Source organism: Scomber scombrus, chromosome 7, assembly GCF_963691925.1.
Source record: "Scomber scombrus chromosome 7, fScoSco1.1, whole genome shotgun sequence".
In the NCBI taxonomy this organism is placed as follows: Eukaryota; Metazoa; Chordata; class Actinopteri; order Scombriformes; family Scombridae; genus Scomber; species Scomber scombrus.
Window position 1 is genome coordinate 6,034,832 of NC_084976.1, and position 21,895 is coordinate 6,056,726.

At 38.9% G+C, this 21,895-nt stretch overlaps 1 protein-coding gene across 1 annotated transcript in view; it reads left to right on the forward strand.

The window, feature by feature from the left end:
• The window catches only part of LOC133983608 (protein spire homolog 1-like), a 35,322-nt gene that overhangs the window by 7,100 nt on the left and 6,327 nt on the right, over positions 1–21,895 (forward strand). The window contains exons 3-9 of the mRNA XM_062422748.1: positions 6,735–6,971; positions 10,226–10,351; positions 15,817–15,891; positions 16,239–16,403; positions 17,321–17,407; positions 17,923–18,052; positions 18,706–18,747. Of these exons, the coding sequence (XP_062278732.1) occupies positions 6,735–6,971; positions 10,226–10,351; positions 15,817–15,891; positions 16,239–16,403; positions 17,321–17,407; positions 17,923–18,052; positions 18,706–18,747 (862 nt within the window). The remainder of the gene's footprint in view (positions 1–6,734; positions 6,972–10,225; positions 10,352–15,816; positions 15,892–16,238; positions 16,404–17,320; positions 17,408–17,922; positions 18,053–18,705; positions 18,748–21,895) is intronic.

The following is a 21,895-nucleotide window of genomic DNA, read 5'->3' on the forward strand; positions in this document are numbered from 1 at the left end:
TATGTGTACTGTCTGTTTTCATTACTCAATTAGTATAGTCCTATCAGGCTAAAATGTTACTTTTTCCTACCATCTTTAGTTTATTATACTTGCAAAACTAAAGACATTCCCATCAACTTCAGCCATACTTTGTGTGTAGTGCTAATTGGCAAATGTTAGCATGCTAACAATGTGATTTAAGACGGAAAAACATGGTAAACATTATATCTCCTAAGTATTATCATGTTAGCATTGTGAGCTAAAACGCATGCATTAGCATTGTAGTTGAAAGCACTGACTTGCAGAAAGGCTAGTGTGGCTCTTGTTTCACATCTTGTATCATTTACTCTATTGTACATCACTTAGCGCTCAGCCTCAGTACCACCACAGTCTTTGTGGCTGCAGAAATGTTTTGCTCAATGCTACTTTGAGGGTTTTTAGAAGTTATTGAAGGACAGGCGAGTGTTTACCACTTATGTGTCCCATCAGTGATTTGTCTAGTCCTTGGCTTTGTTTTTGTTTTTTTAAAAAGTCTGAGACTGTGGGCCTCCCCTCAAACGAAGCTTGGATTAAAGGTGACCCCCAATCTCCACTTAGTTAACTTGCTTAGTTTCATTCAAATTCCTGGATGCCTCTTGGATCATGATGCATGACGTTATTTGAACCCATAGGCAAGATAGCCTAGATTGCTGTTTGACTGTTCAGACTACACCAAATATATAAAAAAAGTCTGTCCCTAAGGCATTTATTAGTTTCTGACTCTGGAAAAGTGGGAGAAGTAGTAAAACTCCCCCAAACTACTGTATCTTTGAACTATCTCTTGAACCAATTCACACACATTTAGGCTATTATACCTGATCTCCTTTTGATAAGTAATGTAACTAATGACAACCTTTGGTCTAGTTGATCTTACATTCCTCCTGAAAAAATGAATATTCACAGTAAGATAACAAGAACCTTTTTAAACAGATCGGTGTAGCTTACAATAGATGCAAAGGTCAAGGATTTAAATAACTCTTTAAGCTTTTAAGTTAAAATATGGGTTTTGCTTAACTTATCGTTATGAATGAGATACTATGAGAGCCTAAACTACTTATTAGTGTAACATTTAAAAAACCCATGATGTGTTGTGAAGGATTAAAATGAATTGACACCAGATGTCCTGGCACTGAGCTTAAAATGACTATACAGCAGAGAGCTAATTAGTTGCAGTTTTATTTATTTAATTATTTAGAGAAAATTTTCACTTAGCTCAGTTGCTGTGTACTTTCGCTGCCACGACCTAATTCTTGTGAACCCACTAATAAGGAAATATAAATGTTTTAAATCCCCACATTGTTTTGTGCAATCCTTTAATTCTAACCAGTTTGTGCTGATTCTGGTAATTCTCTAACAGTGACGGATGGAGGGCCGTTACACACAACAGAGTATCTCATAGATTTCAGTTAGCATTTAATTAACACCACTGGCTGTGGTGTTTGGCCTCTGTGAGAATCGCACAAAGCTACATGACTAAAACAAATGTGACTCTCAGCCGGTCTGTTTACCATGTGTGATCCTCCATGACCTTCCTTAGTCAGACACAAGCTTGTTTTTGTCTCATTCAGTCATTCATACAGACATAATGCTTCTCTCAAATGCTCTCTTTATATTCACAACACATTCCAATGACTAGTATTTAAATGGTGTGTTGATTCATCGATTAGTTTAGCAAAAGAAAATGAATCAATAACAATTTGATTAATTCTCCTTATCCTTATAATTATCTATGTTTTACTTTACATTTAATGTCTTGTATGTATGTTGGACTGTTGGTCTGACAAAAGCTATTTAATGATGTCACTTTGGACGAATGGTAGTAGATATGTTTCACTATGATTTATTGGATACTATGCTTTTGAGTCAGCAGTAGAGAGTTTAAGTTTTTTGTTTTTTAGAGATGGGGACGTTGCAGTATGTAATCAACCTGTTTTATGACATTTTGTAGACTAAACAATCAATCAATTCATTTTAAAAATAACTGACTCATATTTTGATAATGAAAATAAATGACTCATCCAGCCATGTGCCTCAAAGCGCTTGGGGAGGGCTATTTCATACCACCAGCCATCAGACTGTACAACACCACATCTCCCAGTACCTCCTACTCACACTAAAAAAGACTGATGCTGTCCTTACTATGTAAATCCCAGGAACATTGCACAAATGTATATAATTTCAGGAACTTCTGCATGCACTTCTATATATTGCAGATTTATTTACACAGAGTGTTTACTGTATATAGTATTTTAATTATATATTTTATCACTGTCATCCGTGCGCTGCTACTTTTTTTTCCACTGTACTGCTGTGTCGATTTGAATTTCTCCCAAGGGGAATCAATAAAGATACATCTTATCTTATCTCTACTGTAGTGAAAACGAGTGAGCTGTATGCAGTCTGTTGTCATTACATGAGGTGATTTTTAGGCTGTAGAGTAGTTAGAGTACAGTAGATCTGATTATTTAAAACTTTACCTTGCTTTGCCATTCTGAGCAAACTGCAATATTGGGCTTCATATTGTAGCAAACTGTAATTTACTAAATAAACAGCGAATGGTAGCAGCACCTGGCCATGTTAACCTGGAGGGTCCTATTACATAATTTGTAATTTACTGAACTAGAATAAAGGTTACATGTCCTCTTGTTAACACGAGGCTCTGCTGTCATATCATATCCTGCTCTTATGCAGTACTCATGCCTGAAGTCGTGTACTACAGTTACTGTTGAAATCAAACCATCACTGGATCAGAAAACTGACCCCTGGACAAAACAAGTGTCTGTTTGAATGAAGAACCCTACATTGTCCCTCCGGGATAATAGTGGACATGTAGGTTGATGGTACACAGGTATGTGCTGTAGGTTAGGGTTAGAGAGGGAGAGGTATAAATGCTGTCTTTGTGTGCAAATGTGGAAGAATTTGCTGCAAGCAGGAAAATAACATTGAGGAAAATAACAGCTGCATTTGTGTGAGCACACAAGAGGCAGCAGCATCATGGAGTATGTGCTAGTTGTTGTCAAATCCCCCAGTGTTTACTGACCTAATAAGAGCAATAGGAATGCTGTGGGAATAAAATACGGGTAACATTTGTCTTCAGTCTCAACATTTGTCTCTAAACCCTATGTGTCTTGTTATGTATCCACAGTTATTAAGGTCAAATAAAAAGTGAGGTTATGAAGACAAAATGAGGACAAAAAACAATTAAGCAGGTTAAGCACAAACATAAAAACATTCACTGTGCGTCACAATGGCTTCTATTTGGGCCCTTTGGCCAGCTCGCCTCCTCTTCGTGACAGGAATGATGAAATTTAAGCCGAGCTGTTTGATGTTGTACTCGCTTGCGATGACGGCCACTGCTGCACCGACCCCGCGCAAATCTCCTTTGGTTGACACCCTCATCCTCTTCCCACTTTTTTTTTCTCCTTCTTTTTCATCTTCTCCCCCACTGCTTCCTCTCTTGCATCCCATCATTCTGCTCGGTCACCTGGAAGCCTGGGAACCAGTCAGGGAGATTTTTTAAAAAGTGGAAAAGAGACATGTTTGCTTTAGGCAGCCTTCATGTTCAGGCGCCTCATGATTGCAGGAACGGTCACAGTTTGCTGTTAATTATTTGTGAAGAATGTGTAAAATATGACTCAGTCAGGCTCCTTTAAACTTGACTGACAGCTGCATAGAAAGGACTCTGTTTTGTGTGTTTTTTAAGGGTGAATGAAAAGAAGTGTGAACATGAAAACGTGGTGTATAATCGTCATTGCAACACTTAATGTTGTTGTGACCTATGGATAAATTAAAGAATCTACAATGTGAGGATGTGACGTCTTTTGTCGGTATTTGAAAAGGAAAAAATAGATTCATCAGATGCAGCCTTTCTTTTGCAATTTAAGTGAATCTCCTTTCACAAATCAGATACTGTTAAAGCCTTTGACTGAATTTTTGAGGGTGTGATCACTGTAGATAGCCAAGTAAAACTGTGGATAAGAAACGGAAGCCTGAAAATCCACATACTTAACACATAAAACCATTAGCTGCTGCACAAGGCAACACAATCCATAGCTGTCATATCTTCATATTGTCTACAACAGTACTTCTCAGTGATAGCCTGAGGTTATAGAGAGTCCTTATATCCCCTATGTTTGCATGTGTAGGCGTTTTGTGTGTGTGTGTGTGTGTGTGTGTGTGTGTGTGTGTGTGTGTGTGTGTGTGTGTGTGTGTGTGTGTGTGTGTGTGAGAGTGTGAGAGTGTGTGTATGGGCCTGCCTCGTGTTGTGTATCAGTGGGTGTGGATCCGGGTGGAGCTCAAACAAAGAGGTTGCTTTCAGCCATTCCCCCCCTGAGGAAACCCAGCTCTTACGCACTGATGGGGGGGGGAGAGGAGGAAGGGTCTCTCATATCACTCCTCCTCCTCCTCCCCTCATGAGTGTCTATTGATCTGCCCTTGATCTTCATGTCTGCACCCACATACACACTTACTTTATCATTCCTCTCTCTTGATGTCTCACCTTTCCCCGCCCTCCTTGACCTCTCCGATTCATTCAACGGCTCTCATCTTCTCATTCACCGCATCTTATTCCCTTCTCCTGATGCGTATCTATTATCTCCTTCTCCATCCTTCCGTCCCTCCTTCGGTCATGCTCCACTTTTGTCATAGCTTGTTTTCTCTCAGTTGTTTATGTGCTATCTGCCCTCCTCTCTGTCTTTTCCCTGTGCTCAGGGCTGCAGAATAATCCCCTGTGTGAGTTCCTACTCTTGTCTTTGTGTTTGGCATTGCTGGCTTTATCCCAACATGAGGCGCCAGATGGTTTGTTACACAGAACCATCTGAGAAGTCGTCCTTGGAAACTGTTTGGAAAAAGGCAGGCACTTTCAAAAAAATACTTGGCAGGTGATTGGATGAACCATCTGTCCATCACCATATATCATGGTCTTACCTTGCAAGGCAGCTGGCTTTGCAAGTGTATCACGCGAGAACTGTCACAGGCCTCTGAACCACCAGTGGTTTGGACACAAGCTGACTAAACTTGAAGCCTGATAACATGGATTCTCATGTGAAGGAGAATGAGTGCTATAATCAAACCCACCATCTCCTGACCTACATGTATAAACATCTGGAGTAGAAAAAATATGCACTTTGGGATAGTTTCTACAAATCTCATGAATTTAACATTATTGCCAAAAAATGGTGTTAGATGGTGTTAGAATATAATCCCATTTTAATCTAAGTAAATTCCCTAATTTATGCTAAATTATAGTAATGTTATGGTGGTATTATAATCGTAATGGCTGTATGGGCCTCACCTGAACCCCTGAAGTCGCTTTCCACAGCCGCTCCACTCCACTCAATAGCTTCTAGTAAAAATGATGTTTGGATGTCCATTGGATTTATTTTTCTGACCGCACATGACGAGTGAAATGTTGTTGGTCAGCTGGCTCTCAGAACCTGGAATGGATAACTAATAGCATTGTTTCATGTAACATCCCTACAGTACATTATGCCAAATCGTAATCTGTATTATGTATAATTGTGTAATTATTATATATGATGACAGTTTCATTTTAAAAGCTTGCAATCTGGTTTTAATTTACAGTTATTCTCATTATCATTTGTTCTGGGTATTATTATATTAATTAATTGATTAATCATTTAATGTTTATAATTTCCCACAGTCCACGGAGATGTCTTTATATGTCTTATTCAGTTTTCTATCATATATCATAAAGTCAAGCATCACTTCTGAGATGCTTACTGGAAAATGAGTAAATGATACAATACGCAATATTGTTTTTATGATTTCTGTGTTGTGTTCTCATCACGATAACCACTTAAAGTTGTAAACACACACAAAAATATATAGCACTCAGCCTTTCGGGACTTTAAAGGTGGTATTTAAAGGTGAGTAATGTTCTTAGTCAGCTTGTCAGCAGACAGTTTTCATGATAGAAACAAAGTTTTAGAGTCCATCGTGACATTTCAAACCATTTCTATGCTCAGTATGTTCCAAACACTTATAAAAGCCACATTATGGACTGCTTGACTGTTGGTTGCTAAAGCAGAGGATGTCACTTGTGACAAAAGAAACCTCTGTGTAAAAATGATAACATCTTTAACGAAAAATCAAAGTATTTAGCAAAAAATGTGACTGTCTGGAGCACGCAGCTTGAGATTTTTAACCTTTTCTCCGCCATGAAACCTTATTATTTAAATGACTTCAAGCACAGGATGACAACTTCAAATGTTAACTACTGTTTAGGAGTACAGGGATGAGTATTTACTGCTAAAAAATGTTGGTTGATGTCCTGACATCTTACGTCTTTTTCCTTCATGGGTCAGTTATCACAAACTCTACCATCAGTAATCTGCATCCAGGTTCAGCGTGTCAAAGGCCAGAGAGTGTGTGTATGTTTGCGTGTGTGTATGAATGGCAGAGGGAGCCTCTCTCGTCAAAGGTTGAGTTATGAGGTCACAATATTACAGATGTTCAACTCAGGCTTGGCAAAGAGGATTATATTGCATAACAAAGACACAAATACATTTTTGTGTTACAGATGAACAGAAGGACAAGGGTGCATTATTTACATCAATGTATGCTCAGTATTTTTTAATTGTTAATTTAATGTTCATAGATAGAAGAACATGCACATGGCTATAAGCTGGTAAACTTCATAGATGGAGGTGGGACCTACAGAAAGATGTGAAAATATGTTTGGTTTGCTCTTGCAGGTGATCGAGTCTCTGGGCATCATGATCTACAAGGCTCTGGACTACGGGCTGAAGGAGAATGAGGAGAGGGAGCTCAGTCCTCCTCTGGAGCAGCTCATCGACCTCATGACCAACATGGGAGAAGCGGAGAAGGACGCCTGCCCCGACGAAGGCTACGAGGCCACAGAGGAAGAGGATGAGGCAGAGGACGACCCTGACAACATCTGCAGTGTCCATGGCTACAGAGATATTCTAAAGGTAGGCAACTGAAACTCACGGTGGTTGTCTCGACTGTGTTCGTTCAACTGTGATTTACTAAAAAAAACAAAAAACATTGGTGCAATTGCTGGAAATGCAAGCTAAACACCTGTTATCTATTGGATTTTTTCTTGGCTCTTCTAAGAGCCATTACACCAAATTTAAAGATGCACTAATCAATATTTTCTAATGAATATTCCCTCAGCTCTGCAGAGCATTTTAGCATCTTTCAGCTCATTATCACGCAGTTGTTTAGAGGCTGATAAACCCTCTCTACACTACCTGCCCAGCACCAAACTGCATACAGAGACATGGTAGATCTTAACTGGTGAATATAGTGGAGAATTTAGCAGCTGAGGGTCCATCTATTTTTGTCAGGAGTTGGCGGAGGCTTACACAGAGCTAAAAGGAGAGTGAATACTGAACTTACAGTTTTGTTGTGTCGCAGAAACACAGCTCCAAATGATTGCTAAAGCTGGATGTGTAAATAGGAAACAGCTTGATAACACATTAGCCATATGACATCTTTTAGGTGATTTGTTCATTGCAGTGCTTTGAGATAAGCAAAGTGTTAAATAGATTCTACACAGTGTATTAATGCATCCCATACTAATTTAATCAATTGTGCAAACAAATCATATACATTGAAGCATGCAGTATAAAATCATACAGTAAAATTGATCAGCAATAGGATGTTTCCAGTGATGTTTCCATGGATGGTATGCTGATTCTTTACATATTGTAAACCACCATCATATCATTATAACAATTCAAAATGACAATCCTGCATTCAAAATTGTGCCCAAGTAAAATATGTTTAAAGTAAAGTAAAGCGGTGTTGTGGAGTATAAGCTACTGTAGTTTCAGGACTACATAATGCATATATAGGCCATGTCTTATGATGCCTGTGAGAAAATGAAATAGAAATGAAAACATGGCTTTGAACACATTAATTACTACCACAGAGCAGCCAGCTGTCTGGCTCATCCTTGCTGGGAGTCATGTATCTGTTGTCCAATGGAGCAGAGAGTCACTGTGTCAGTCCTCACATGGCCTCACACTGTTTACATAATGGCCACATACCCAGTTACACACACACACACACACACACACACACACAAACACACACACACACACACACACACACACACACACACACACACACACACACACACACACACACACACACACACACACACATCAGACCATGGTCACATTTGGTGGGGACATTACATAGACTTCCAATTATTTTCTGGAGACTTACCCTAACCTTAACCTTAACCACTGACCCCAACATCAGGGGGGACTCTCAGTTGCATAAGCTGTTCCCAAATAACTGGTCCTCAGTCTGAAATGTGTCCCCAAAAGTAGCTTATGACAGAGTGCAAACGCACACACAAAAATCAGATCATGGTCACTTTTGGGGACATAATATAGAGCTACCCTAGGCCTTACCGTAACATTAACCACTGACCGAAAAATCAGCTTTTTACAAATTGGGGACATGGCTTTTGTTTCCAGTTGGACAAGCCGTCCCCAGTTAATTGGTCGTCAGTCTGAAATTTGCCCCCAAAGTAGCCTATGCCACTCATTGACATAATGCAGTCCCTAGCCCCTTATTTCAACCTAACCAATACAACTAAATGCCTAAACCCAGCCTTTACCCTAAACTGAACCTAAACCCAATTCTAACCATAACTGTAAAACCAAGTCTAAACCCTCCAATTAGCTTTTGAAGATCAGCCAAGATGATAGAAATGCCCTACTCACAATGCTGCTTTCTAAACAGAAATTGGTTCTCAAAGATAGATGGACACACACAGACACACACAGACACACTCACACATGCACGCACGCGAACACGCACGTATAAACACACACCCACACACAAACATTGCTTTCCAAGGAGATGAGCAGTGTGGCAGTGTGTCTGGCCCGATGGCTCGCTAGCTGTCGGTTTCAGTTACTGTCTGTGTTTTTTACCCTCAGTCCATTCCCTCTCTACACTCCCTTACCTCTTGTCCTACTGTAGCCTACTATCCCTAACTGACATACAATACAATACAATACACCAAAGTGACACATATTTTCAAGTAACTGCTACATTTTTATATATAAAAACAGCATATAGCAGTTTTCTTTCCCCTTGGATACAACATTTTTCTCTTAGGCAGGTTAACATTTATGAAGAGATGGTTGTTTGTAATGTTCTGTGTTTGGTGAAAATGTCTCTAACTGGGATGACATGTGAACAAATGGATGCCAAGATCATGCCAAGCAGTGACCCGGGGTACCTTCTGTTCTTCTGAAAGAGACAAGCACTCAATAACAGTAAATGTCTGCAAATCTTTTTTTTTTTTTTTACTTTTACACAGTGTCCCTGAGTTCATGTCCTCAGTTTGATATTGTCTCATATTCTGGAGGTGCAGAGGTCAGGCGAAAATTAAGCCTAGACAAGATATAACAGATATGTTTCCTGAAAATTGGAATTGTGTTGTTGATGCAGACTGCTGAAAGAAAACGGTATACCGTTCTGAATAATAAAAGAAGTATTTTATAAAGCAGAATTATTTCTGTGATAAAGAAAATGAAATGTAATGACTATAACTTCCGTTCCCTGAAGGGGAGGAACGAGGTAGAACAAGGAACCGTTCCCTTGTTCCATTTGTTCAACGTCCTCCGCAAACATATCTGAATTATAGCTGAAGAAGAGTAAACAGTTGTTTTAGTGTTGTTAGTTAATGAGCCAGCAGACAATCTAATCTAAACAGTTTTATCATATCACGCCTCTCCTAGGCTTTTACATTTTCTACTAATGTTTATTTGGGCAAATAATATCACATTTAGCTAGATAATAACTTATCGCTGACACTGATTAATGGTGAAAAATGGATCAGCAAATTAAAATGATTTAGATGCTGACACAAAGAAAAAAGAGGCTATTTTTCCTGAAACTCATAATGTTTGAAAATGCTAATGTGTGCATGTTGCACTGATGGGAGCAGACAACCTCATCACACACTAAGAAAGCGGTTCAGTTAATGCACCAACCTCCAACATGTCTTTCAGAGGGTGATTTACATAACCTGAAATCCCTTTATTGAGCTCTTGATAATGCCAAAGAACATGTGTATCTAGCGCTAGGCCGGACACAGTGTGATTACTTTTCATTGTCCTGTTTGCAACAATTGTAGCTGTGTAAAACCGTCCTCTGAAAATGTCTTTTTCTCTTTGCTTCACTGTCTCCCTCGCAGCTGTGTACAGGTCATCTGCCCAGTCTGTCAGACGCACCCAGTCACTACCAGGCAGTGTGTCGAGCTCTGTACACAGAAACCAGGGAACTGCGCACTTTCCTGGAGAAGATCAAGAGTGCCAAAGAGGTGCGTCCTGTCACCATTATGACCATCATGGCTTGGCACATGCAAATCTTTTTCTTTTCAAATATATGTATTGCAGTTTAAGCCATCGGATGTGTGTTTTAGAAACTGCGGATACAGAGAGGTATAGGGAGTTATCACAGGGAGTAATAGTGAAAGATAAACTCATGCACACTGCTTAAACTTGCTGCAAAGTGCACTCCTCTAACATAAAGGGTTGCAGGATTATCACCAGCCTTCACAGTGACTGTGAAGGACATAGAGAGGCATGACTTCAGGAGATTTAGCACTGTGACCTTACATGCCCCATGCGCCCTGATGTGATTCTCTACTCTGGGTGTACCACTAATTACATCAGGCTACTGCATTGTGAAGCTGCTGGTGCTCATGGTGATGACAAGCCCTTCATGTTCACATGATGATTATATTCAACACTCTCATTTGTTGCTATTTTGTAAATACACAGAAGTGATTCACAGTATTTGATGACTGTGGTTATGTGAAACTAAGTGAAAGTAGTAGGTACAAAGAAAATAACACTTATGTAATATCTGTAAACCAGTTTAGGTGACTGTAGTTGCGTGATGTCAGTTTTTATCTGTGCTTTAGTGTATTAAAGGATCAAATTGGGAAACCAGCCGAGCATAACAGTCACGTCTGAGTCTGACATCTTGTCTGCTTCAGTAATAAACTGGCACTCCAGAGAGGAGGGGCTGGACTCGGGCATGTAATAGGTTCGGACATAACAGAGACACACAGAGATGAGGACAGCAGTCAGGCAGCAGTGTTTCCTGCATGGCAGAGCAGAGGCAGTCAGTTGATACAGAAAAGAGTCCATGGTAATATGTGTGGATAAAGAAATGAATGGACACATGAGTGCACATCCTATATTACTCATGCTATGACATAACACCCAATAAATCTGAGGTCTCAGCTCATGTGTTTTAGATTGTCTACTCAAAGCAGAAGCTCTATTGTACATCAATAATCTTTGTGCAGAAAACAATATGCCATGTCCCTTAAAAGCAGCTCATAATATTTAGAGCTTGACTCAAAATTTCTTTCAATTGCAAGATTAAAGGACTTTTTTTCCAACTCAGTTTATTTAAGGATTACTAAAGTGCTTCATCTGTAATATAATACAATATAATTACAGGATGACAGGCACAAGCGAAAATTGATAACTTTACGTCAGTTTTAACAATTATATTATGTTTTGGGTTTTTTTTCACCAAAAGTTACTCACGCAATGTCATTCCACTTAAATATTAATATGAAAAGTGTAAGGTATTTCCTGATGTTGGGTTCCATACTGCATATAAAACAAATTGCAAAAATGATCCTGGTAGTGATTTGTCATACTCTTATCTTTCCTAGTGAATTATTATGACATAGAATAGTTGTTGATGAGGAGGAAAAGTGGATATGACATAAAATACACATCCATGAAAGCTATTGGATTGTTTTATGGAACCAGCACCCCGATATTTTCATGTTATCAATTTAAATCAAGTATTTTAAGATGTTTAAATTATTTTTTTTCAATGATATGATAATATTATTTTGAGGTATTGCTTACGTATTTGCTTCTTTGGTGCCGGTCAAGTTCTTGGATGGTTACAATACTGATCAAATATGATCTGCTATATCTGTCAGGTATTGGTTGTGATCAATCATGATTATGGGGGTCCAAAAAACAGCATTGACACAAAGGAATTAATCGTAATTTTAATTATTGACATGCTGACTCTCATTCTAGTTCAAGTCCTCACAACTAATATTCATACGTTTTTGAGGGTCCTATTGTTGTAGTAGGTGGGTCTGTGATGTAATATGTTTCCAAGTTGTTCACATACCATGAAGGATCGTAGCTTCCCACAATATAGTATGCATGGGTCATGTGTTTGCAGGGTGTGTCAGGTGATTTCCAAGTATTTTCCTCCTATGTCTGTTATTAGTGTGCCTTTAGTTGAATTTTTCAGCAAGTTAGAATTCACCATAATTATTGCTTTCAGCTTGAAAAAGGCTTGAATAGTGACTTCAGGAAAATTAATATAAGCTGATAATGTGATTCTTTCATCACATATATTATCAACTCATTTTCATTTCCCCCCAATTTCACGTTCAGGCTGTTCCTCTAAACACAAAGCTCTGTCTTGTTGCTGCACATTTTTTTCTACTCTTCAACTCTTTCATTCAGATCAAGAGCAGGAGTCGTTTTGGACTTTGTTTCTCCTCAGCAGCATGTTGGAGCTCAGCTGTGGGTTGGAAAACTTCCCGTTAGGAGTGCCTGTATGTGTGTGTGTGTGTGTTTGTGTGTGTGTGCCACCTCAGGGTTCCTTCCTGCTATGCACTACTGCGGCTGTCCTTTTACTGTGTGTAGTGCATCTGAATGAATAGAGGGGATTTGGTAGGTTACATAACTCTCTGTTAGGAACGAGAGAGTGGAGAGAGAGTGCTCTTATTGCAGGGTGGAGAAGCATTACAAACACTGGCACCATCATTATCTTAATCACTTCATATTTTCTTAAAACACATACAAACTGCTTACATATTATTTTTACAGAATCCTTAATATAGGGTATCCAATATTAAATAACACTTATTACCTACATTTATTATGTAATACACAATTTACAGTGTAATTTCATATGATTCAGGTTCCAGTTACATTATAAGTGGTTCTTACTGGTGTGTAAATGTAGGTACAGTGAAAACCAAACTATGTGGAACAAGAAAGAAAGTTAAAATGTGGGTATAAAGTGCTGACCCTTCTTGGGATGGGATTGAAACCCCCATGTAATCTAAAGTAAAAATGTGTATTATGTATATAATTATTAAATTAAATTAAAATTATATGATAAAATTGTATTGTTTTTATAGCCATGCTGGTTAGTGAGTCTCTGTTGACAGTTGTCAGTGAGTCGGTCCACTTTTCATTCCAAACTGTACTATGTCCACTACTATTGGATGGATTGCCATGACATCTGGTGCAGATATCCATTGTATCCACAGGGTGAATCCTGATTTTGGTGATCCCCTGAGTTTTACTGTAGCGCTGCAATGACGTTGAAAAGTATGTTTTTTAGTGAACGTGGATTGCCATTAAATGTGGAACAGACATTCATGTCCCCTTCAGGATGAACTCACAGGATGTGTTAATTGTAACTTTTTAAATATTAATTCAAATTAAGAAATGGGCTTAAAATGGGTGTTTGTGGGTCATTACATTAAAAAATACATTGAAAAATTCAGTAAAAGTAAGTAGGAAATTATAAGGCAGAAGTCAAAATAAATAGATAATTTGTAAAATATATCAAGAAGTTAATGTGATTTTGCTCCAGTGTCATTTTAAACTAGTGAGGTCAGTTAGACCAGTATGTGTGTGTTTATGTGTGTCTATGCATGTGACAGTTCCTCTGATTGCATATTCATGCCCGAATGGATGCACTCACAGATGAGAGGGAGCAGCATGTGTGGGTGTGTTGTGTGATTTTGCCCATTTGGTAATGTATGTATGCGTCTGTGCCTGTGTTGATCTGCCTGTGTCTCTATGTGTGTGTGTGTTTCCTCATGTGTGTGTGGAATACCCAGATGTAAGACTAGCTGTGAGCAGCCCTTCCCCCAACCCACCTCCTGCTCTGTATGGCAGATCTCTGCCAACCCACAGGGGATCCGTCTTTATCCGTCCACCTCTACCAACCATCGCTGCCAAAGAGTTGCTTTGTCTCTCCACAAAGACGCCGCCTACTGCTGGAGATTTATAGAAAAGCAGCTAAATTACTGGTGATTCACAGAAACAACTCTGCCTCCCATTTGCTCATGGATCAGTGCTTCTAATCAGCTGTTGAGAGAAATAATGAATAACAGAGAGAGAGAGAGAAAGAGAGAGGGAGAGATAGAGAGAGAGAGAGAGAGAGAGAGAGAGAGAGAGAGAGAGAGAGAGAGCGGAATTACTGACTGGAAGAAATGAGGTTGTAGATGCAGTTGGTAATTGGTCTAATTATTCACGTGAACTTAGCGGAGCAGGACTGTTGGTTTAATCCACATGAGGGTTACTTTGCATGATTTAATTAAAATGCTGTCTCCATTACCTGCAAGAAACACTTCGCAATCAACCTTTTGACATGGAAATCTGTGTCTTTGATGTGATTTTATGATGCAACACTCGTACCAATGAGATAATGGTGATGAAAAGCAAGTGAATTAATCTCTCTTTAGGCTCTTCACTGGCTATATTAACACTGATTGGCTGTTAGAAGTCATTAAACGCTTTTCCATTAACTCATAACAATGGAGTACTGTACACAGTGTAGACATGCAGAGTTGTGATGCATTATGTTATTTAACTGATGCATCGAGCCTTTACAGTCCGGTCACTGCTGCTGCTGTTCCCTGACAGGATGATGGTGAATTGTGATTTCCACAGTGGGTTGAAGTCTTAACTCTGCTGTCAGCTGGGCAGGCTCCCCGTGACTGTCTTATCAAACGCTCCTCTGCCGTGACGCGACAAGCACAGTCTCACCACAAATATTAACCAGGGGGAACATGTGTTCTGTGTACACACTTTTCCTTCTGTTTTCCTCGTATCCACACACACAAACACACACACACACACACTGACATTGTCTTGTTGAGCTATTAAACCAGCGGCAGAGGAATGAAGGTTGGCTCCCTGCCTTGTTTCCCACAGATAGGCTGTCAGTCGGACTGGCTGTTCTACAACACTCTTAATGGTCTCATGTTATGCAGGTTCAGGCAGAGGAGTTCACTGTTGACTGTGAAATTAGTGAATTTGTGATGAGCTTTTTCTATTTTCTTGAAGGCCCAATTGCTTCAAGAATTATAGATTTGAGCGTAATTGGTCTCACGAAAGACATGGTAGGAAAAGCATATCATTAACAATAGCTCTGTTCTATTCAAGTGTCCCAGTAAATCATGACAGCGTGACAGTGAGTCAGCATGCACAATATTAGGACCCTGAAACTGAAGCACCTCATTTCAGCCATCATTTATTTTGATATTTAAACTTGTGATTTTTCTACTGTGGGATATTAGTCCCAAAACAAGACTGGAATTGGGCATGCTGGCAGCTCTGTGAAGGTATAAAAGTTATTAATAATGCTCATCATTAAGGTATAAGGCAGGTTTAATAAGGTATAATGCTCATTGTAAAGAAAACTAAACTGTATGATGGATAAATGCTGAGGTCTTAAGTTTGATCTATAGCAGTTGAGGCAAAATAAATGCAAAAATGGTTTGTAATATATAGGTTGTCTCGTGTTTATTAGGATGTGTTTACCATGCGTATTGTCTTAGTGTCATGATGTGTATTAACATAAAGCCAAAAGTACACCTGAGAATTCATTTTGCGGGTATTTATTCCTTCCATCCTTTTGTTTTTAGCCTCTTTCTCTCCTGTGTTTCTTCTTTTATAATCTAACTCAGTCTTTCTCTTTTTCCACCAGAACCTCCGTAAGATGGAGGCAGAGTCGTCAGATGATCCTGCTCGAGACCTGAACGACCTACAGAATGCTGACTGGGTAGGCAACCAGACTCTTGACCTCTGACCTTAACCGGTTATTTTACCTGACGTCTACTCAACTATCAGGGTCTAACAGGGGAAACTCAAAGCCCATTTTTGGTAGACCATCATACCATGATGAATCTTTATAAATGCATGTACCGCTCCAAATAGGCAGGGATAAAAGAACTCCTCAGGAACCATGTTGAGCTGGATAGAACCACTCCGCTTGATGAAGCCTCCTTATTCTGTGTGCACAGAGAGGTTAGAGCATAGACGATGGCCGTTGTCCAAATACGTCACCTTCAAAGAGTCATGGTATTTTTGCTTCTACTCTCCCATCCTGCCCTTTGCTTCCTCTGTCAGGCTCGATTTTGGGTTCAGGTGATGAAGGACCTGCGCGATGGAGTCAAGCTGAAAAAGGTGCAGGAGCGCCAGTACAACCCTCTGCCCATCGAGTACCAGCTCACTCCTTATGAAATGCTCATGGACGACATCAGGTCCAAACGCTACAAACTGCGCAAAGTCATGGTCAGTGTCCAGTTTGGCCTCCTGCCTGCTGCTCATATGCTGCACTATTGTTCCAGTTCCTGGGGCAATGCTACACTGTTGTATATGTATCTCCTGGAAATCAGTGTATTACTTGACTTTTTGTTTTATTTGGTGATGTGAAGGATGTGCAGGTGTTTTAGTTTGATGCTTTTAGGCTACAGTATTTCACCTCAAGATGTTGAACAAGACTCTATTATTCTTGTTTTAACACAGTCCTTTTCATGTTACATTATGTTAGTTTAATGTTATAATGACATACTTTTCTCATTATTACTAGATACTAAATTATTCTTTTTTCATGTCATGTTATACAACATACCACAATATTTTTTGTATCACAATACTTTCTCATTATTTCATAAATGGTACATGGTACATGGTAGGTTGGAACTAAAAGACACTTCCATGTCCTTAAAACAAGAAAAAAGAAAATGAATGAATCAGCAACAGTTCTGATCATCATTAAAGTAAAAATGTCAAACGTGTTCTGGTTCTAAATCCTGTAATGTGCAGATTTTGCTGCTTTTCTCTGTTTTTATATCATTAATTGAAAATCTTTGTCTTAGTTATGGTCAAACAATATTAGAAAAAATACATTTAGATTTGGGCTATCTGGAATTTTCTTAATTAAAAAAACAATTAAGGACCAACAACAAATATATTAATTAAAACGTAGTCAACAAACAAATGATTAATGAAAATAATTGCTAATTACACATAGCTCTGCTTATGTTTATGAATTCAGGCCTTCAGCAACAGGCAATTTTACTTATTATTAGAATTCATGACATTTCTATTTTTAATTAGTGACTCTTTTGCAAGGTAATTAAGGGGAGAAGTCATTTCTGTCTTCCCGTGTCTCTTATTTTTACCCTGTTCTGATGTTTCTATTCTAGGTGAATGGAGACATCCCTCCCAGGTTAAAGAAAAGTGCTCACGAAGTCATCTTGGAGTTCATCAGATCCAGACCTCCTCTCAACCCTGTGAGTAGAACCAAACGCCATGACCTTAAATATCACAGCCTTTCCTCGTGCAGCCTGTGAGAACATTTGGTAATGAGAACAGAGTGGACTGTCTTTAAATGAGAGTACCAGTAAACATTCGGCTAGAGCGGTGATTCCAATCCATGTAGACTTATGACCCCTTGTCAGCTGTATCATATGTCTATTGATGGTTCAACCAAATAAATAAAATGCTCCCTTGTTCTATTTGAACATTTTTTATAGGCTCAAAGATGTAAGATTATCCAGTAAAAAAAATAAAAAATAAACACAACAACCCCCTGGGCTCCTGAGCTAGAAATTACAGCAGAAATAGCAGGCAGTGTTTCAGCAGAGCGCTGAGCTGAACCATCACTCACAGGAGATATGAGGAGGAGGTGGTGAAGAACAGGCCCGCTGGCTATAAAGCTGTTTGTTTGTGTCGGTTATTGCTCTCCACCCTACTTACCGTTTGTCATTACACATCTTTTACCCATCATCACCCGACCTTTCGGCAGGTGTCGGCTCGAAAGCTGAAGCCACAGGCGCAGCATCCTCCCACGCTTCACGAGCGCATCCTGGAGGAAATCAAAGCAGAGAGGAAACTTCGACCCGTGTCGCCCGATATGATGCGCAGGGGAAGGCTGGGTAAGATACTGACCAACCCTCTGTACCTGCCGCTGCACTTTTGTATCAACATTTGTTACACACTTGCACACGTGTACACTCTCATTCACATGAAACCATACTTCAATCTGAAATGTATTTTTCAAGCAGAAGTATGGAGCTTATAATTGCACCTGCTGGACATCAAATAAATGACAAATCAGCAGGAGCATCATTATTATGATCTACATTTAAGCTACACTACACTATTATTTGTACCTCTGCTTTCTGCTGTTGCTAATGCTGCCTAATTTTTGACATTTGTTTCGTAACTAACGCCGATTATTATTTTTTGTTTACTATATTGTTTGCAATATAGTGAAAGCTGTACTTCAGTAATAATGCTAAGTGTCTGCAATTCCATTAACGCTAACAACACTAAGCCCCGCTACTGTTTCTCAATGTCAGTAATCTCTCACCATCGGCTATGGCTTATTTGAAATCCTATTATCTCACATTATGAAAGTAGTTCTACACTACAGTGATCTGAAAGTAGAACATAAGCATGCAATATCCCTGATTTTCTTGCCAAATATAAACAGATTACTTACTTACTTGTGTGTTAAGTCTTGCCTTAATTTACCTCCTAATCACAAGCAATAACTGTGCGATGCCATGACTGTTTCTCGTTGCAGTAATTCGGCCACTTAGCATGTCTTTCAGTTTTGATGCGTCAGGTAAAGTCCCTCTCACTGCTTACCTGGCTTTTTTTTTTCTTTCAAAATCTCTTTCTGTTTTTTTATTAGTTGTTGTGGCTGCTCATCTGCTCTCACTGCTTTTACACAAACGCACACACACGCACGCACACACGCACAAACCGCAGCACACTGTGAACACATTTCATGTCATGCTTCAGTGGTTGGTGATGGTCGGCTGTCATCTGTGGAGGTGAAACACGGTGATGTGGGACACTGGTCAGTAGGGCACAGATGAAAGAGAAGTGATGAGCAGCAGGACAAACAGAATTTTCAATCACAGTACAAACATCCAGCTGGACTGAGGACATTCAGGTCATGTCAGGTTTTTTCAAGGAACTTTCTATGTGACCTACAGGGAGTTTATTTTTTACAATTAATAACTTTTAGTATTCAGAGCTTTATGTTAGGGAATACAATATAAGAAAGTGCAATTGAAAAGTTAAAGCACAAAGTAAAAACCGAACAATTCGGTCTAAAACTTTAGAGATATAAGAGATATTATTTCTAAGATCCAGACTATGACCCTGCAGCTGATCCATGTTCTTTTGTTATTGTCTTCAAAAAACTTGCTGTGGTGACATGGTTTATATATGTAAGTGCACTGGTGGAAAATGACAACTCAAGTACTGCAATGAAGCATCATTTTAAGATACTTAATGTGAGTATTTCCATTTCATTTTTCTACACTATTACGTTTCAGAGGAGAATACTTTTAAAGCTATAGTTACCAGTTGCTTTTCAGGTTCAGATTATATATACACAACATGTGACTATTATATAAAATATGATACATTGTTATAGGCTAAATCACTCAGCAATATAAAAAAGTAGTTATAATTACATATAATGTATTAGTAATATTGATCCATTAACTCTATGTAATAATAGATCACTGACAGGGGGTTATATATATTATAATACTGCTTTTGTACGTTTATTTAAATAAATTCAAGAACTGCACTTGTTATAGAGTACTTTTATTTATTCCATCACCGGCTGAGTGTGATGTTTTTAAGACTATAACCCAAACCTATCTATATATTCTTAGTCCTTAAAAATAACATTTATTCTCTATTTTTAGTCTGCAAAAAAAAAAAAAAAAAAACAGAAAGTGAGCTGATTATTATTTCAGTAGCATGGGTATGCTTTTTATTACAAGAGTCATAACTTCCCATTTACATCCGGCTGTCTTAAAGGGAAAGATTAAACTCTGGCTGACATCGCCTTACTAGCGGATTTACAAATTTAAAGGACGTTTGGTGCTATGGAAAGAAGCCAGTGTTTGGATGCTGAATTATTGGCCAGTGACTGTTTAAAGGATGTAAAATGATCCAGCCAGGTTTAATGCATGTTAATGTATCTTCCTTCTTAGGTTTTATTGCAGCAGAGGACAGCTTATGCTTATGTTGAATTCTGAAGTTGTGAAATGACATTGTTGCCTCAGTGCATTTTAAATCTATATTTAGAGAACACCGTTTTGATGTTAAAAACCTACTGAATGATAGAACTGTAGCAGTTTTGAGAGTGCAATTAAATACTCTCTGTTAGCTACAGCCTCTGTCAAACAAATGGATTGGAGTCCTAAAAAAACATGTGCCTGGTTGTTGCTCTTGCTCGCTAGACACTCAGGAAAAGTGTCAGCTTGGCTAACTACACCATTTCTCAAACATACTGAAGTACTGAATCCCAAAGACAAACAGTAGGAGGGTGCAGCCAGCCATCTAATTAAGGAATCAAAGGGAACAGGGTATAACTGCCACCTCTGTGTCTTCAAGAATCATCGACTTCATACAACAGGGTCTTTCATGTGCCACCGTGACTTTGCAGAATTTAATGCTGACGGATCGGTGTGGAGGTGGATGTGCGAGTCCCATGCTCTGCACAACACCCACGACACCCACACTAAACTGCACAGTCTTACACGATGAGGTATATTCCCTCAGCGGTGGCATGTGCTCAGCATTGAACGTATCAGAAAAACTTAATTAGACAGTTTTGATTAAGATGATAAGAAATAGCTACTGAGGCAGACAAATCGGAATAAAACTGTGCTCCACTTTCCCTTCTGCTGAAGCCAGTGTCTCTCATCACACCAGCTTTATTATCTCATGCGCACTCATTCATGCTATCGGGTAATCTGTATGTGTGTGTGTGTATACCAACTTCTCTCTATAATGGATTATTCTCATACAGAGTAAGTAGTTTGGGTCCCACTTTGCTCTATATTTTATGGGGAGAGGGTGCATACTCACTGACACTTTCATGAGCATGATTTAAGTTTTAATCAGTAACCAGAAAATACTGTTTCAAGGAGAAATCCACTTTACAAGATTTAAACACTGTGGTTAAACAGCTCTGGGTGATGTATGCAATGTATATTCGGCTCCATTTTGTTGTTTGGTGGTGTCATGTTTTGATCCTCATAACTGGGTACTTGGAGATGGTTGAGATGTCATATTTGAGTATTTATAATGCATAACATTTTTAAAAGAAAGGTTTGAAATTTTGGGAAATCCACTTATTTGCTTTTGTGCTGAGAATAAGATGAGATTATTGATACCAATCTTGTGTATATGGGGTAAGTAGAGCCAGGAGGTGATTAGCTTAGCTTAGCATGAAGACTTTGATCAGGTGGAAACTCGCTAAGGGGAAAACTGGCTCATAGACTGTAAAAAAAATATAGACATAGTCACCATGACATCACCCATTGGTGTGTGGAGCGTCACTTTGAAGCCTCTAGTTTAGTGATTTGACCGTCACCATCTTGGATTACACTGTTGCCATGTTTGATTTTTGGAGCCAGAAGTGACCATATTTATACAAGAGGGTGGAGTAGACCCTAGTGCTACCTTCTAGCTTGATTAGCACTAGTAAGCAAAGTGCATTTACAGTCTATGGTTAAGTGTGATAATGCTAATGCTAATGCTTTAGAAAAAAAGACTTAAAACAATTCAAACAAAATGTACTTACCCCAAAAACTGAACAGCTATCACCTTAGAGAATATTTTAGTACAAACAAACACTGAATTGAATGAATATTTTTTAAGGCGACCAAAATGTTACAATTAACGTTTGTGAACTGAAAACATATTCTGTGAATCTGGGGTTACACCATGGTTACTTTATG